General features: G+C 36.5%; 1 protein-coding gene across 4 annotated transcripts in view; it reads right to left on the reverse strand.

Moving 5' to 3' along the window:
* Positions 1-19,320, reverse strand: part of PUS10 (pseudouridylate synthase 10) — a 60,854-nt gene that overhangs the window by 22,634 nt on the left and 18,900 nt on the right. For all 4 annotated transcript variants that reach the window (XM_004691425.2, XM_012731606.1, XM_012731604.1 and 1 more), the window contains exons 5-8: positions 6,019-6,053; positions 3,313-3,424; positions 919-980; positions 335-380 (exon numbers count right to left, since the gene is read on the reverse strand). In XM_004691425.2, the coding sequence (XP_004691482.1) occupies positions 335-380; positions 919-980; positions 3,313-3,424; positions 6,019-6,053 (255 nt within the window). The remainder of the gene's footprint in view (positions 1-334; positions 381-918; positions 981-3,312; positions 3,425-6,018; positions 6,054-19,320) is intronic.

The following is a 19,320-nucleotide window of genomic DNA, read 5'->3' on the forward strand; positions in this document are numbered from 1 at the left end:
AAATAAAATTAAAAAAAATTAAAAAAAATAAAAAATTTAAGAGTTGAATTTCCCCAAAAGGTAACAAAAACATCATTAAAACACTAGTTCTAAATTTTAACATCAGAGATCAACTCAGACAGTAAAACAAACATGAGAATCTACATTAAGACTTCCCAGTCAGAGGCAAAGGTGTTGAGAATTAAAAATAAATAAATGTAGCAAATATAAGTGTTTAAACACTGATTCTTAGTATAATAGATTGTTACATTTCTAATACATATCCTTTTTACATTTACTTTGAATATTCAGTGAAGAAAAAACTCACTAAGGAAGAAAAAGGAGGAATCCTTACCTGTTTGTTTTTTGCTGGCTTGAAACAATCTGGGCATATCACACGCCTAAAGTAAAATTCAAGTTAATATAAAAGGTTAGTGAATTTATTGTAGGATGAATGTAATTTAAATATAATTTATACAACACGGTTGCTAAGTTCAGGGCATTAGGAACAAGGAAAAATTGCACTGGTTTGTCTATCTCAGAGAGCACATTTTATTTTTTCCCTTTTATTATTATTATTATTTAATATATCTACTACATCATTCTTCATTTCTGTACAATGTATGGTTTCCCCGTGAAATTCCCACCACCCATTAATTCCCCCGTCCACCATCACCATAGTCCCCTGTGCTCTTCCCACCCCTGTCCTGCCTTCTCCCTCCTCTTCCCCTACAGGATGTCTCTGATCTATAGTTGCTGATGATTCAATGATTTTTACTTTATTATAGTTACTTTTTCTTTTCTTTTTTTAAAGCACATTTTAAATGCACTAAGGCATGGCAAGTTCATTAGAAAGAGGCGCAATACTATCATCATGAAAGCCAAAGAGCATTAACAACATTTTACACAAGTGACATTGTTGTTTACGTGGCAACTTACAGGAAGTGGCAATCATCAACTGTGTCTGGGTGAGCAAAGACCACACTCACTTCAAACAAGCTCTAAAAATTATAAAGACAATTTTAAAATGAGCAAAAGGAAACCAACATCTAAGAACTTATGAATGGAAATAGAAATTAACTATCAAAGGTTGGCTCAGAAAAAGAATGACAAAGAAAACTGGAAATACTGTTGTCAAATCAGCTTGTTCACAGGGCAGCTATAAAGGAAGTCTTTCTTTTTTTTTAATTTCTAAGCTCAATCACTAGTGATCTTAACAAAACACAAGTTTAAAGCCCATTTTAAAATATATTTGTATGACTTTGCACACTGTATGTAAATTAGATGTGAAGGTAAATGAGAATTCAGGGAATTAGTCAGAGGTAGCTAAAATAAATAATTATTCCTGCCAATATTATACTAAGAAATTATTAGCAAGGTTAAAAAATCATGTTTAAAAACTCTATTTGAGGCTTTAAAAATTATTCAAATTTCTTCATAGATCTGAGCTTTAAAAGAGAGATCTTAATTTTTTGTTTTATTACAAAGTGATCCATACAAATTATAAAATAATAAAAAACAGGATAGTTTTTCAGTCCCACACCACTGAGGTAGAACTAGTAAGACTTTGGTGTATTTCTTTCTCAGCAAGTTTATATAGACACAATTGTATAAGCTTCTTGGGATATTAAACATACTTTCAGAAATTAGCTTTATTCAATTAATATTATATCATGAGTATCTTTTCAACTGTAGGTACTGTTGGACATTTAAGTTGTAATAAAGTTTTCAGTTATTAAATATTCTACAAAGAGCATCCTTATAAACAAACAAAAAAAGCATTATTGCCTCCAGGGAGAATATATGAAACTCCACAATGAGAAAAAGATATTATAGTAAGTCACAATTTATTTTATTGAGTGTTTTATTTTCTGAGTTCTGTATTAACTTACTACACTGGATCACTAGCATCTTGCTACTCCAGAATTAAAATAGCATTTTATAATCTTTTTATCAGACTATAAAATAGAATTTAAATGATAAAATATTCCTTTCACTCAAGAAAACCTGTAGTCATCCTGAATCTATTATTATATCTTTTTTCTATTTCCTATTCTCACTGATTTGGACATATAAAATTATTTATGCTTCAAAACTCAAAGCTGAGGTAAAAATATTTTGCATCAGGACTTCTCTAATTTCCAAAGTACTTTCATTACCTCATTTCCTCTTCATACTATCTGTGATGTGGTTTTATTTCACTATTTTCTCAGTATTCAATTTAGAGCACAGAGTTTGTTCTTAGTAACAGAGAGAAACACAGCTGTGTAATTTAGACTGAGGGATGGATTTTAACTACTTAGCTTTGGAAGTTGGTTTGTGATTTTACCTGAATAGGGATGTGTCTGATAATCACGGAATTTCCTTCAAGCAAAATGGTGAAACAATGAGACCATATTATTAAGATAAAATTTAAGGTTGGGAATGTGTCCTGTATTCACATCTGAAAGCCTATTGCGTTCATCCCTGAAGTTCAATACAATAGAAACTGAGGCAAGGTCTGCTCTGGAATAGGGAAAAAGACTGATTGCTTTTGTGTCAAAGACAATCTTGGCCTAAAATTAAATGGAGGGACATGAGATACCAATAAAGTGGGCAGGAGTTAAAGACAGCCTCCCCTGATGGTGCAGGAGTTAAAGACAGCACTATCAAGCTATTGCCAGACACTACAGGAATTCGATCCCCTGATCCCCTGCCTGCTAGGGAGCTGACCCACATGGCGCAGCAGACCTCTCCTGTCTCTCCTGTTGCTTCCCTCAGCAGTATATTTCAGTGAATTTGCCTGTTCTGCTCCCCACTATGTCTCTGGTAAATCCTCTCATCTCTTAGCTCTGGCCTGCTCCCCAGTTATTGTATGCATAAATAAATAAATCTTTTTAAAAAAATAAAGTGGGACAGACTGAGCCATGCTCACAGCACATGAATAAGTTGTCTGCCTACTTGAAAACAAGATAAGCCACAAATAAAATTAAATAATCTAGAACTGACTCTCACTTCTTCATAGTTATTCATTATCAATATATCTCTTATTTATTATCAATAAATCTATCTCTCCAATTTCACTATAAATATAGTATAGGCTTAGATCATGTCTAACCTTCTAAGGTCAGTGAGGATACACTGTGTCTGTTATATGTGTCTTGGATCACAAAGAAGTCTTTAAAAAGAAAAACTTTAATCTTAATTTAAGACTTAGAAATCACCATTTTAAAATCAAACATCCTCCACTGAATTATTTAAAAATATTCTTTCAGCTAACCAAAACTCTGCCATGTAGTAAAGTAAAACTAGTTAAACCAGAGAACAAAATTAACAATGCTGGTGACCCAATACCTTTCCATCAATGGGAACACCCAGTTCCTCTGAAAACAGGGGGTGAGTTATCCATTTGTAGGCTTCTTTTAGCTGAACTATATCATTTCTTCCTCGCGACAGACTCTGTTTTCTGAATAACAGAAAAATTAATTCACTGAATAAAAATTTCACTTTTTCGATTAAAGAACATGCAAGAATGTATGCAATTAAAAGAAATATTTGAATGCCTACTATATGCCAGATACTGTTTTACAAATGAGACAGAAAGCAGAAAACAAAGCAGACCAAGAAAATCCTCATTCATTCACCTTATATTCTCATAGAATCAATGAAGTGCATTTTTTCTAGTGGCATATAAGGTAGTTTTAAAGCTCCCAAAATGTAAGTAAGCTATGAATTTTTCTGAGCTAGAATTGAGAGATTTTAGCACAGATATGTCAGAAGACAGGCGGGTGATACAGAGAGGACTCTTTACTGCTCAAAAACGACAAAACTGTGTAGTAGAGTAACAACCAAAACTAAAAATACATTCTCTTTCTGACAATGGGGGCTTACTTTTGGGAAATGAATGTAAAGCTGTGCTTTTCCCCCGCTTTACTGCTAAAGAGGAAATGTTAAATCCTAAAGTATCAATGTTCTGAAATGATCAACTTAATATCACATAAATGTCTGAATAAAAATCTGACATTCCCCCCCAAACTATTCATGAGCCAATAAATAAATTTGGGGAAGTCCCAATTATGATTTCTAGCTTTTAGTTGGCACTCTAAAATTGTGGTAGAAAGGAACTGAGGTAAAAAGGAAGAAAAACATGGTATGATATTATTAAACCTCTTTGCTCTACCCTACAGAAAATAATGTAAGACCACTGACAAACTCACATGCCCACATCATTCAAATAATTAAAACTTCTGGCTATTTATAGGGCCACAAAGAGAATGGAGGGCCACTTGTGAATCATCTCTTTTAATGTCTAATTTTCAATGATAGAAACAATTATAGTCAACATTCTTTATAACTTCATTCTTTAAAACCAAAGACATTATTAACTACAATTAGCTAAAATAATTGATTTTAAGAAATATACACAGAGACCACCGTTCCTCTAAAAATGTAAATTAAGAAATACACATTCTGTTTAGTTGTGATTATAGTTGTTTATAAGAATGCTTTCATATGCTTTGGTATTATAGTTTAACAATGAAATATCCAGACAAGCCCTAAACTGAAAACAAGACAAAACAAAACAAAAACAGCCAATTCTCTATATTTAAGAATTTATTCAAATATTAAAAGGTGGACCTCCCTGGTGCAGTGCAGGGTTTAAAGTCTCCGTGCTGTCAAGCTATCACCAGTCACTCTAGCATGAGTTCTTGAGTTCTATCCCTGGTTAGGAAGCTGACCCCCCTGGTGCAGCAGACCTCTCCTGTCTTGCCTGCTGCTCCCTCAGCAGTGTATTTCAATAAATTTGTCTGTTCTGCTCCCCACTCTGTCTCTAGTGAATCCTCTAGCCTACATCCCTGTACTTGTGTGAAGAAATAAATAAAAATAAATTCCTAAAAAACTGATGAAGTGGCCCTCCCTGGTGGTGCAGGGGGTTAAAGCCCAGCACTAAGAAGCTAAAGCCACTTCCGCATGAGTTCGATTCCCGCCTGCCCTGGAGGTGACCACATGGCGTGGCAGACCTCTCCTGACCCCCCCACTGCTCCCCTCAGCAGTGTACTTCGTTGATCTGCCTGTTCTGCTCCCCTCTCTGTCTCTCTGGTGAATCCTCTCACCATCCACATCTCTCTGCCCTGTACCCCAGTTCCATATGAATAAATAAATAAATCTTTAAAAAAAAATTAATGAAGTATTTGTATTTTGTAAGCTTTCTAATTCTTAGAATATCTGAGACATTTTTAGGTATTTTAAATGACAGTTTAATGATATTTTCATAAAATAGGATCATACTGAAAAATAACTAGTATATGAGAAGCATTTTAAAGGATACAAAGTTAAAACAAGAATAGAAAATGATTTAAAAAGTGTTTATACTCTAGGAAGTACAAAGGGTTGTAGCAAGAGCCAATCCTAACAATGGTTAAAATGAAACATTTTATGTTTCTTTTAAAAACTTCGTAGTTTTTGAAATAGTATATGTAGAACATTTTACCTCAGTTTAAAAACTTTAACTTCCAGAAATTGCTGGAGGAAGGGTTAACAACCTTCTTAGAAACCTTATCCTTAATATAAGGCAAATACACAATACTTTTAGTATTGCAGATTTTCAGTCCTGCAAGTTACACATTTGGCTTTTGTTTCACGTATTTGTTCATCCTTTATTAGGATTTCACCTTGTGTCTTTTATAGGATAATTAGTTTCAAAATGTAGTTTCTAAGACCAAATTTATTCCTTTAACCTTACAAACTACATTATGTTAAGTACCTAATGCCTATAAAATATGTATTTACATTCATGTGTCTACCAAAGAAATGAATTTGCTTCCATAGACTATGAATAAAATATGAAAATTAACAAATTAAACGAAGTTGACACCTATTTATACAATAAAATTTATACAATAAAAATTTTCTCTTTGTGCCAATTCCTTTAGTAGCTAGTAAGTTCACTCTAAAAAAAGAGATAGTAGTAGTAAAAGTACTTTACCTCTTTTACAAAGTAGTAAAAGTAAGTGGCTTATATTTAAATGGTAGTAAAAACTCCCTACCTAAATTACTTACCCCATTTCCTGTTTTACCAGCAACCATGCAGCATGCTGTGTAGCAATTTAGTCACACCCAGAAAGGAGAGAAAAGGGGAAAAAATGTTCATTGAAATTAAGCAGTAATATCATCACTAAAGTACATAGCTAATTTGCTAATCAAACTCTCCCTTTTACACAGGAGTTAATGTTCAAAAATGTAGCGATGACCTCAGAAATGAGGTAAGATGTTACTCTGCAATGCTGCTTTGCTGTGGCTTAGGAATTCAACAGGGGTGTCCCCCTTCCTCCCTATAGATTTCTATTTCTCATACTGAGGTTCTAATGTTTTTTTGTTTTTTGTTTTTTTTTTAAACAAGGGTAGCTTACTTCTTATTCTTAAATTATCTTACTATTTCATAGGGGAAGACCCAAAGTGACTACATACACATTACTTCCCCATAACACAGAATTGGAAAAGCTAATTTTTTTCTTGTTTTTATTTTTAAGAGGGCTAACACATTTTAATTCTATCTAACTGAAGATATTCACATGTATGTGTTTAGCACTAGAATGTACTAATTTCTGTAACTAATTTTGAAATAGAACAAAAACTAAAACATAAGTTGATGGCTAGATATATGAGAAAACAAATATGGAAAAATAGGAACAACTATATAATCTAGGTGGGTATGTAGGTATTCACAGTACTACCTTTTCAAATTTATATTTGAAAATTCTCATAATAAAATGTTTGGGGAAATGTACTGAGAAGGCTACATAAAGGAGTTGCTGAAATGAAGATAACATTCACAAACACAGGAGCACTAAATAAGATTATTTATCTTATTTTGCTAGTAAGTGTATAACATTTAGATTACTCAGTTTGCTATTAGATGCCCACAGTTTTCACTTTAAAGAAAGGTAAAGACATGCCCTGCCTTAGTATATATAGCACCTGGTGAATCTAACAGAAGCCCATATGGATAAGTCACTAAAATGCTATTATGTCATCTGTTTCTACATGTCAGGAAAATGGCCAGTCATCATGTTACCACTCACATATTCGTATCCACCTCTGGACCTGGAGATACATACATACATGTGTACCACATACATGTGAGCACATACACATGCATACCCAAACACACCTGTATGTGGGTTCTGTATGTCTTTTTAAATGACCAGAATGGTACTTACTAGAAACAGGGTCATTTGGAAAAACAGTACATTTCTTTTTTTTTCTTTTTTTTTTTAAAGATTTATTTATTCATACAGAACTGGGGTACAGGCCAGAGGTGCAGAGGCAGTGAGAGGGTTCACCAGAGACAGAGTGGGGGGCAGAAGAGGCAGATCAACGAAGTACACTGCTGAGGGGAGCAGCGGACGGGTCAGGAGAGGTCTGCCTCGCCATGTGGATCACCTCCAGGGCAGGCGGGAATCGAACTCATGCGGAAGTGGCCTTCGATTCTTGGTGCTGCGCTTTAACCCGCTGCGCCACCAGGGAGGGCCCAACAGTACATTTACTAAGATGTGCGCCAAGGACCTCCTAGTGGCCTAGGGGTTAAGTCTCAGCATTACCACAGCTACCACCAGGGAGCTGACCCACATGGCACAGCAGATTTCTTCTGCTTCACCTGCTGGCCACTTAGCAGTGAATTTCAGTGCATCAGTCTGTTCTGCTCCCCATTCTGTCTCTGGTGAATTCTGTCACACCCCACACACCTGTACCTCTGGCCTACATTCCAGTTCTTCTACACAAAAATAAATAAAATAAAAATTTTACAATAGGGGAATAATTCTTTTAAAAGAAGATGTGAGCAAAGCCAAATAAATTAATCACTAGTTATAAGAACTGTTACCAGTGCCTAAATGCCTGTACCTTCTGATGTGTTAGTTTATTTAGCAAGCCCACCCTAATACCATTTAGAATACTGACCCCTTCCTTCTTTTCTTCCATTTACTCAAAACCCCTTTGAAAGTTTATGATCATAATATAATATGCAAATTACTAGGAGTCAGCAGACCTCACTTTAGGCTTTAAGTAAACTATTATTACATTTCTAAAGTATGAGAGAGTTAGAACAAAATGATTATAATTTATTTAAGGTTTATTTATTTGTGCATATAGAACTGGGATACAGGCCAGAGGTGCGGTGAGGTGAGAGGCTTCACCAGCGAGAGTGGGAAGCAGAACATGCAGATCAATGAAGTACACTGCTGAGGGGAGCAGTGGGAGAGCTAGGAGAGGTTTGCTGCACCATGTGGGTCACCTCCAGGACCGGAACCCAGCTAGCACTGAAGCAGCTGCGGCTAGCTTGCAGTGTGGTGTCCTAACCTGTTGCGCCACCAGTGACGGCCATAATTTAAACTTTTCTGGATGGCTACAGGTCATCATTTATATATATGCATATATAAAAACACATATATGCATATATATACATATATGCATATATGTGTTTATATACATGCACACACACATATAAGCATACATACTGTTTCAAATAGAGGTTATCAATTTTTGAGGATTTTGAGATCATTTTTATTTATTTAAGATTTATTTATTTATGCATACAAGAACTGGAGTACAGGCCAGGGATACAGGGGGTGAGAGGATTCACCAGAGACAAAGTGGGGAATGAAACAGGTGGAATAAGTGAAATACACTGCTGAGGGGAGCAGCAGGAGAGTCTGCTGCACCCTGTGGGTCAGCTCGCTGGCTGGCTAGAGATCGAACTTATGCTGCAGTGGCTGTGTATAGCCTTTTAATGCTGTGCTTTAACCCCTTGTGTCACAAAGGAGGTCCCTGAGATAATTTTTTAAAAAACGAGTAGTACTCTCTTAAAGCTGAAATCTTGTAGTCAAAGTTGCCTCACCTTCCTTTAAGACATTACCAAGTACTCTTTTGTACTTTGTACAAATAAATGAGTACATTTATAAAACAGATATTAATATATCCTTTGCAGGGATATTGTAAGGTTTCGATGAGACTGTATATGTAAAGAACCAAGTAAGATTTCTGGCGTGTATTTAATAAATAACAGCTATTATTGTTATTTCTGAATTAAAACCTTATCTGCAATTCCCAAATAAAATTGTTATTGCTAAAATTGTAAGACTTGATCCCTTTCCCTCTCATCCCAACTGCTCTCCATAGGTAGTTCTGGATATTTAAGCTATAGAGAATTTCCTGTCCCTTCAAAGAGACTCAGACTCTTCTGGCCTTTTGCAGTGACATTTTTCGAAATCTCATGAGGTAAACTCAGACTCTACAGCCGCTTCCAGGTGAAGCCACCAAGTCTGCTTGTAGCCTGCAATCATCTGATTATAAAGCAGGGCAGAACTGAAGGTTGCCAAGGGAAACCAGATTTCATGTGTAACATGTAAAATTAAATCAAATGTCTTCAATAGCTGGGACTTGCTGAAGGGTTTTTCCTTCCTAATCCTCTGCAGGCTTCCTGCTCTGGCATGCCAGCAGCTTGGACAGAACTAATCACACAGCAGGGGCTGAAAGGCTGAATCCCAAAGAAGTCAGTGTTGCTCAATTATTCAAATTTTCCCATGTGCTAATAATGCTTTGGACCTGCTTCTGCTGAGGTAAAAGGAGTACATTTCTCTTTCAGGTCACCAAGATAATTTTAATAAATGTTCTGTTCCTTAGTCAGTAGAAAAAATTCATTCTCTAGAGAAAGCAATTTAATTCTTCTTCCCCAACAGAACCAAATGGCATTAAAGTTAACAAGTTTAATCAAATTTGATACTAAAGGCAAGAAGCCACCTCTTGAAAATTCAAGAACCATGTAATTTAATCCTGGACTCTGCTTTAACTATATTAAGAATTCTGGGCAACTGTACCTATGGGATAGCTGAATAACATGTTTGCAAAAGTTCTTTTGTAGTCTGTTAATACACACACCATCACACACTACAGAAGTCTGCCTAGAAATAACTTCTGAATTTGGAGTTTTAAACTGGGGCAAGAATCCAAAGACTAAAACCATACCCTGAGCACCACACCAAGTCCCATGGCACCACAAAGAAGGGTTAACATTATATCATCTATAATTTCTCAAGTCACAACATAAACAGGACTTTTACACTACTGTTTTTCTTATGTAGTAGTTTAAGAGGAAAACATATCGTGTATCAAAATATTTCTTTATCATATATGAGGAAATGTAGTATTAGAAAGCCACATGTCCTAGGAAAAAGACAGAATAACTGTAAAAATATGTTGCTCTCTTGCCTTCATAGACATGTGAATCAGTAATTTCTGATGAAGAGGAAACAAACACTAGACTAGATGGCAGCCCATCTTTAAACAGTATATGATGGGCCTCCCTCGTGGCACAAGGGGTTAAAGCACAGCACTGTGAAGCCATAGGCAGCCAGCCACGCAGCAAGAGTTCCATCTCTGGCCAGGAAGTTAGTCCCGGTGGTGCTGTAGACTTCTATCTTACCACCACTCCCCTAAGCAGTGTATTTCAGTCAATTTGCCTGGTCTGTTTCCCAATCTGTCTTTGGTGAATCCTCTCTCACTCCTACTTCTGACCTGTATCCCAGTTGTTGTACATATAAATAAATCTTAAATATTAAAGTTTGGGCCCTCCCTGGTGGCGCAGCGGGTTAAAGCACAGCACTGAAAAGCTAAAGCTACTTCGGCATGAGTTCGACTCCTGCCTGCCCTGGAGGTGACCACATGGCGTGGCAGACCTCTCCTGACCCGCCCGCTGCTCCCCTCACTGCTCCCCTCGGTAGTGTAATTGGCCGATCTGCCTATTCTGCTCCCCACTCTGTCTCTGGTGAAGCCTCTCGCCGCCCCTGAGCCTCTGGCCTGTACCCCAGTTCCATATGCACAAATAAATTAATCTTTAAAAAAAATTAAAGTTTGTTTAAAATAAAAGAGTGTGTGTAAAAAAAAGTGTGTGTAAAAAAAAAATAACAAAATAGTATGCAATGATTTACTGGGTAATTTATTTCTCTGCACTTTGGTTTCTCAACTATAAAATGAAGGGTACCTCCCATATGATGAGAGCTGTACTGAAAATAGAGACAAAAGACCAGTCTTTGCCTACATGGAAACCCATGAATTAAAAGTACAAGGAAACAAAATAATTAACACTAATAATCAATAAAGATTGATAAAAATACAGAGTAGTGGGGGTTCTGGCAGGATAAATATAAGGCAACTTCAGCTCAGTCTTTTAAGATTAATTTTATTTATTTATGCATACAAGAGCTGGGGTGTGGGTCAGAGATGCAGGGTGGGTGGGGTGAGAGGATTCACCAGAGACAAAGTGGGGAGCAGGTGAGACAGGAGAGGTCTCCTGCATCATATGGATCAGTTCCCAGGCAGGGGCTTTAATTTCAGCTTATAGTACTGAGACTGTTAAGTAACAAAGGGTTACCTTTGTGCCACCAGGGGTGGCCCTTCAAGTCAGTCTTGCAGGAAAATTAACAACTAATCTAAGCTCTAAAAATAAGTTACTTAGCATTAACTGGGTAAAGAATGGGGAAAGCATATTCTCCAAAGAGGAAATCCTATAGTACAAAGGCCAGAGAGGGTCAGGAAACTTCTGGAAATGATCAGTCAATCGCCTGTAAAAGGCTGAAAATGTGTGGTCAGGAGTGCAGAGAAGGAAACAGGATTTAGATCACAGAACTTCTAGATCAATACTAAAGGGTTCAGAGTTTACACTTAAAGCAACATGGTACCACAGAAGGATTTTAGGCTGTTTAATCTTCGTGAGCATAACTGTCTTCAGGAATGCTCACTCTGATCTGAATTAGGGGGAAGATAAAAACGTAAGGTAATGAAGTCATTTGATAAACTGAAAAAGTAACTCAAGAAAGAAATAACAGGAGCCTCCCTGATGGCATAGGGGTTAACGTCTTAGCACCATCCAGCTATTGCCAGCCATTGCTACATGAGTTCTCTCTCTAACCAGGAACCTGACCCACATGGTGCAGGGATCTGACCTCTTCTTTCTTTCCCGCTGCTCCCCTCAGCAGTGTATTTCAGTAGCTCTACCTGCTCTGTTCTCCCCAGCTCTGGTGAATCCTCTCACTCCCTGCACTTCTGACCTATACGCCAGTTCTTCTATGCATAAATAAATAAAAATAAATCTTTGATTAAAAAAAGAAGGAAAAAGCAATGTATGAAAGCAGTGCTGGTTGTGTTGGAGAGTGCAGGCAATCTTGAGAGCTATGAAAATAAAGACTAGCAAACTCAACATCAGCAGTGATGGTGGGCTTCTGAGCTATCACTAATGCCCTTAGAACTCAAGTCTTTTGGAATCCACAAGTCCATTTGAGTCCATTTATAATAACAAAGATAATCGCTTCTCAACCTTGTGGCTAAGATCAAGTGTAGTATAATAACAAAGATAATACAAATTTAGACTTGTACCAACTGGGTAGTGACAATTCTTGTGTTGGGAGCTAGGGGTCTTACTCCCCCATCCCCTGCTCCTTCCTCCTTCCTTTCTTTCTTATATATAGATTTACACACACACACACACACACACACGCATAAGGATATACACTTATGTGTTTTTTATTATTCCAAATAGCTTCAAAAGGCTCAAAACTAGGTTAATGAAAATAAAAACTCTTCTTCCTTCTTCCCACTAGCACAATTGCCTGAGATTTTCTCGTCCTCCCTCTCTCCCATTCCCAAGTCTATTACTGCATTTTCCAATATTCTAGGAGCTAATGTTTGCCTAGCTCCGAAGGATCTGATTAGAATTAATTTCCAGAGTAAATTCAATGGTAGTGGGAAGGTGGGATAAGAGTGGAAGTAGAGAAGAGGATAAGTAAGACAGAAAGGTTGGATGGTTTCACTCATAGCAGGAGTGGAAGAGATCAGAAAAAAGAAAAAACAATTGTAATAAAGTAAAAACAAAATTGATGAATAACTATAAACCAGAAACATTCTATGGGGGTGGAGAGGGGAATAGGATCAAAACTGGGCAGGAAGAGGGTAGAGGACTACTATGATGGCACACGGGTGAACAGGGGGTGGGAAGTCCATGGGATTACAACTGAGATGAAAAAATGCACAAAATGAAGAATGATGAAAAAAAATATCAATACATTTTTTAAAAAGACAAAAAAGGTTCTGGGATACACACAAATAATGATACCTATGGTTCACTCATTTTTTAGTATCATATGCTAATGAGGGGATAATTCTTGCGAATGAGGCAAGAATTTCAGGTAACTCTACAGTTAACATCACTGAAGCAAAAACAGCTCAACAAATATTTTAGCAATGGGTGTGGCTGAAGGTGCAAATACGTTTCCTCTTAGAATTTTAGAGAACTAGCACTCTCACTGAAATACTAGTTAACATAAAGTGAATTTGTAAATTTCAGAGATTTCAGTGTATAAAACAGCTCAATTTTACTTCAAAATTACTAGCAAGAAAATTAACTTTTAAAAGTAAATTTTAACTTTGGAATACCACAGAGATAAATTAATTTTCAATTGCGGAGACTCTATTAATGGTTGAAAAAGTCTCTTCAATAAATAATTCAAACTCTGTAAAGAGAGCTGCTTTAAAATTATTCCAAGTCATCACAGGAAAATTACAAGAGACTAGAATCATTCTGATGTCAAACCTGATTATATTTAGTGATAAAGATATTCTTAAGAATAGTGCTTATTAAGTTATTAAAATTAATTAACTCTTAGGTATTCTTTTTAAATATGCCAAAGGAATTTCATATTATAAAAAAAGCTATTTCTGTCTTCAAGGCTTTAATAAAGCCTTTTCTCCCCACTTATCCTCTAAAAATCATCTTAAAATAAGATGGGGAATGAGAAACAAACCAAAAAAACTCATATTTACAAAATAACAAGAAAATAATCTCCCCAGATGGAACTGGGATACAGTAGAGGCAGCAGGTCCAGGACGCTGATCCCAAAGCGTAGGCACACGGAGATACCTGTTCCTGAAAATCCAGCAAAGTGGAGGACAGGGCATATCAGATAGAGGGTGAACCGTGGGTCTACAAATAGGGGAAATGGTTTCCCAACTGTTTACACTTTTCAAAATGTCTAGGGCCCATATGGTGGCCTAAGGGGTGAGTCTCAGTGCTATCACTCTACAACCTGAGTTCAATCCCCAGCCACACATGGCTCAGCAAACCTTTCCCATCCTGCCTACTGCTCCCCTGAGCAGTGTATTTCAGTAAATCCACCTGTTCTGCTTCCCTCTCTGTCTCCGGTGCATCCTCTCACCTCTTAACCCGGCCCTACCTCTGGCCTACAACCTAGTTCTTGTATGCATAAATAAATAAAATAAATCTTTAATAAAAAAATTTTGAGGATCCAAATTAGCTTTTGTTTTTGCTGATTATATCAATATTTATCATATCAACAATTAAACTATAAATCTAAAAAATGTTTGCTAAATCATTTAGTCAGGGGCCCTCCCTGGTGGTGCAGTGAGTTAAAGCACAGCACTATGAAGCTATACACAGCCACTGCAGCACAAGTTCTGATCCCCCGACAGGCAGGTGACCCACATGGTGTGGCAGACCTCTCTAGTCCCCCCTGCTGCTCCCATTAGCAGTATATTTCAGTCGATCTGCCTGTTCTCCGTCACTCTGTTTCTAGTGAATCCTCTTACCCTCTGTGCCTCTGGCTTGTACCCCAGTTATTGTATGCATAAATAAATAAATAAAGTCTAAAAACTAAAATAAAATTAGTAAGGAAATAATAAACTCATTGCATGTTAACATTAACATTTTTAAAAAATACTATATAATTTGTGAAAAGAGTGGCATCTTTTTGTAACATTGAAAATGGTTTCAGGAAAATAAAGTTCAACACAAGATTGATTCACTTACTTGACTACACAATAGTTAAAAAGAGAAAAATATAATTCTACAAATGTCCATTTCTGATTTTTTTAAAAGTTACTAAGATTGGACCAAAAACAAATGTCCGTAAAAAAGAGTATCAGAAAAGAATTATGAACATATTTAATAGTAAATCTCTAGAAATCTTATTACTGAGGATCAAGGCAAGGATCAGTAGCATTACCATTATTATGCAAAATGTTCTATGGGGGGCTCAGTCAACCCTATGAGATAATGGATCTCATATATATAGAATAAGTAAGTCAGTAGAAAGAAAAATTGTTATTTGTTAATAAGGTAACTGAATATCTATATTATCAACTAAAAAGCATTAGCATTAATAATAGAGACCAGTCTCTGGTGAAGCCTCTCACCACCTCTGCACCTTTGGCCTGTACCCCAATTCTGTATGCACAAATAAATAAATCTTTAAAAAAAAAATTAAAAAATAATAGAGACCAGTAACTAGGCAGTTATAGGATAAATATTAAAACACATATGTATCATACATACATTATTTTCCTAGTAACCAAGTAGGAAATGTTACAGGAAAAAAAAAAACCACTATAAATGAAATTAAAACATGTTAACACATAAATTTAAGAAATGTCTGATGATAACTATAGAACAACTGAAATACTTAAAGGATTGAAAAATACAAAGAAATACGTTCTTGGGTGAAAAGTTCTACAAGTTTGTTGAATGATGCTAAACAAAGGTAAAAAACAGGCTAGAAAAATGTAAGTATGTAAAAGATAAGTGATCATCATGCTAAGAGTTCCTACCAATCAATTGAAAAAAGCCAAGTAGCCAAATAGAAGGAAACCCAACAGTTAGCAAAAATATATAAAGATCTCACTTGAAAATCAAGTAAAAGGAAATTAAAAAAAGATAATTTTGGGCCTCCTTGGTGGTGTGGGGTTAAGTTTCAGTGCTATCCCCGCTGAGACCTGAGTTGGATCCCCAGTCAGGGAGATGACCCAAACATGATACAGCCAGCAGATCTCTTCTGTCTTGCCCCATTGCTCCCCTCAGCAGTGTATTTTGGTAGATCTGCTTGCTCTGCTCCCCACTGTCTCTGGTGAATCCTTTCAACCCCTTCACTTCTGACCTACTCCCCAGTTCTTTCATGCATAAATAAATAAAAACAGATCAAAAAAAATTTTTTTGCATACAGCTAAGAAAATATTAAAATTATGAAAATTACCAATTTTTGTGAGGGTATAAGGTTGCAATACACTGCTATAATCTGGTACCATTTTTTTTAACTATTTTTTTTTTTTAGAGATTTGTTTATTATTTATGCATACAGAACTGCAGTACAGGCCAGAGGTGCAGGGGCGATGAGAGGATTCACCAAAGACAGAGTGGGGAGAAGAACAGGCAGAATGACCAAATATACTGCTGAGGGGAGCAGTGGGCAGTCAGGAGAGGTTTTTGTGGATCACTGCCAGGGCGGGGATCAAACTCATGCTGAAGTGGCTTTAGCTTCTTAATGCTGTGCTTTAACCGGCTGCGCCACCAGGGAGGGCCAATCTGGTACCATCTTTTAAGAGGGCAACTCAAAAATTTTAATGTGTATTTCCTTCAGTCTGCATTTCCACTTCTAAGAATTCACTGGACAGAAATACAGATGTATGGAGGCTCTACACAGAATGTGGCAATGAAGAATGTTGTAAATTTCATCTGTAATAATAAAAATTGAAGGTGCCATAAATGTACATCAATTGGTTAAATGAACTGACTTTAGAAATTATGATTTAGGGCCCACCCTGGTGGGACAACAGCTTAAAGCACAGTACCAGGAAGCGAACTAGAGCCACTTCAGCACAAGTTCAATCCCCAACCAGGGAGGTGACACACATGGCGAGGCACACTTCTCCTGACCTCCCTGCTGCTCCCCTCAGAAGTATATTCCAGCAATCTTCCTGTTCTGCTCTCCATTCTGTCTCTGGTGAATCCTCTTACCACGCCTGTACCTCTGGTGTCACCCCAGTTCTCTGTATGCATAAAAAAAAAAAACAAAACCTAAACCTTCTATAAAAAAAAATTATGATTTAATCATACACAATGGAGGCATATATGAGCTCATACCTTCTGATATGGAGCCCTCCCTGGTGGTTAAAATGGGTTAAAATGTAGCACTATGAAACTATCACAGCCACTATAGCCTAAGTTCAATCGCCAACCAAGGAGCTGACCCACATGGTGTGGCAGACCTCTTCTATCTCGCCCACTGCTCCCCTTAGCAGTGTATTTTTGTCTGTGCTCCCTTAGCTGTATTGGTGAATCCTCTCACCTCATGCCTCTAGCCTGTACCCCAGTTCTATATGCATAAATAAATTAATTTTTTAAAAAACTCTAACATGAAAGAATGTCTACCATAGGCTGTTATGAGAAAAATGGCTTTTAGAATATATTGTACACATATGTACATACACACATGTACGTACATATATGTATGTATTGGTGTATATCCAATAAAAAGGTCTGGAAAAAGACACCAAAATGTTACTCCAGAAAATGGGAGGCAGGAAAGAGAGAAAGTTTATATTAAACTTTATACTCTTCTTGTTAGATATTATGAACAAGCATGTACTACTGTTTTAATTTAGAAAGAAAAAAAATCTTGTGAATTCTTTTCAGAAATTTAAAATATATTACATAATCTATATGCTTATACTCTTAGTTAGAAGTGTCCTAAATTAAATGTTATCTAATAGATTAAGGATCATTTTATTTTAAAATACACCATATTTCTAGGATGCCTGCTTCACTATTAATTTATAGCAATGATAATCAGTGGAACAGTATAAATTTTTTTTATAATTGGGTAAAAATTTTGAACTCTAATTCTTCTATGAGGGATTTGTGCTAAACATACACTTCTTAGTTCTTTCTCTTCCTCTTTATTCTTCAGCGCTTTATTTGAATGGGGCCTACATCACATAGTTTACTTTATGTGGTGTCTGCAGCCATTTAAACTATGCTTAAAGAGGTGAAGAACACCTGCAAAAGGAGAAAACAGACTTTCACATTAAAAAAAATAATGTGATTTGTGGCCCTCCCTGGTAGCACAGTGGGTTAAAAGAGCAGCACTGCAAGTGAGCGACAGCCACTTCTGTGCGAGTTCGATCCCAGCCCTGGAGATGACCACATGGCACACCAGACCTCTCCTGCTCCCCTATGCAATATACTTCGTTGAGCTGCCTGATCTGCTCCCCACTCTGCCTGTGATGAAGCCTCTCACCATCCCTGAACCTCTGGCCTGTACCCCAGTTTGGTATGCATAAATAAATAAATCTTTTAAAAAAAAAACACCTCCTAATCTTTTTTAAAAAATGTTATTTGTAGTTCTACATCAAGGAAACCAAAGAAAATGCATTTAAAGTATCTATTAATTTAGAATGCATGTTTTGAATAAGGGTCAGGAAAAAGTTACCTTTCTTTGGTACATGTTTCCTTCATAAAGAGAGCAGATTAATAATGCAACTAAGCATCTAGGCCGGGGGATGCTTTAAATGTATAAAAGAGCAGTTTTAAAGGACTCTCAAATACATTAAAAATACTCTGCATATAATTAACATGCTAAATACAAATTTGTTTTTAGTTATTCATTAAAAGAAATCCCAAAGGATACTTTCAAGCTGAAACTTTAATCCATGGACTGTTAACCTAGTTCAGGTTATTGTATGTTTTTGAAAGTAACCCAGTTCTATTCTGTTTTAAAAGATTTTGTAATCAATTCAGAGAACAGTAACCATTTTTAACACAAATCTCATTCCCCATAACTACAATACAGATGATGAGATGACAGAATAAAATCTTTGTAAACTGGGCCCTTCCTGGTGGCACAACGGGTTACAGCACAGCTCTATGAAGCTATCACAGCCACTGCAGCATGAGTTCAATCCCTGGCCGGGGGTGACCCACCTGGCGTGGCAGACCTCTCCTGGCCTGTCCACTGCTCCCCTCAGCAGTGTACTTCGCCAATCTGTCTGTTCTGCTCCACACTCTGTTTCTAGTGAATCCTCTCATCCCCACACCTCTGGGCCTGTAACCCAGCTCTATATGCATAAATAAATAAATCTTTAAAAAAAATCTTTGTAAACTACAAAATGTATACAAAATTTCTATGTAGCATGACTTTTAAAGAAAGTTCCTTCTCCAAAAGAGTACATTTTATTACACTTAAAAAACAGGTTATATATCAAGTTATTGCTATTTAAGTCTTTTTAATTTATCCAAGCAAAGCACTGAAAACTGTAAACAAAATCTTTCCAAATAAATAAATAAATGACAAACTCTTCTGATCTGTTAAGGCTTAGTGTGCCTGTCACCACCTTTTCTCTTTAGGGATTTGCCTAAGTGGCATTAGAACCAGATGGGAAAGAGATTTTCTAAAGTATTTTGGAAAAATATGAGATACTGAGAAAAAAGAACTAGGTTCAAATTCTCGTCCTACTTAGCAATAA

Source organism: Condylura cristata, unplaced genomic scaffold (assembly GCF_000260355.1).
Source record: "Condylura cristata isolate star-nosed mole 26May11 unplaced genomic scaffold, ConCri1.0 scaffold00031, whole genome shotgun sequence".
Taxonomy (NCBI): Eukaryota; Metazoa; Chordata; class Mammalia; order Eulipotyphla; family Talpidae; genus Condylura; species Condylura cristata.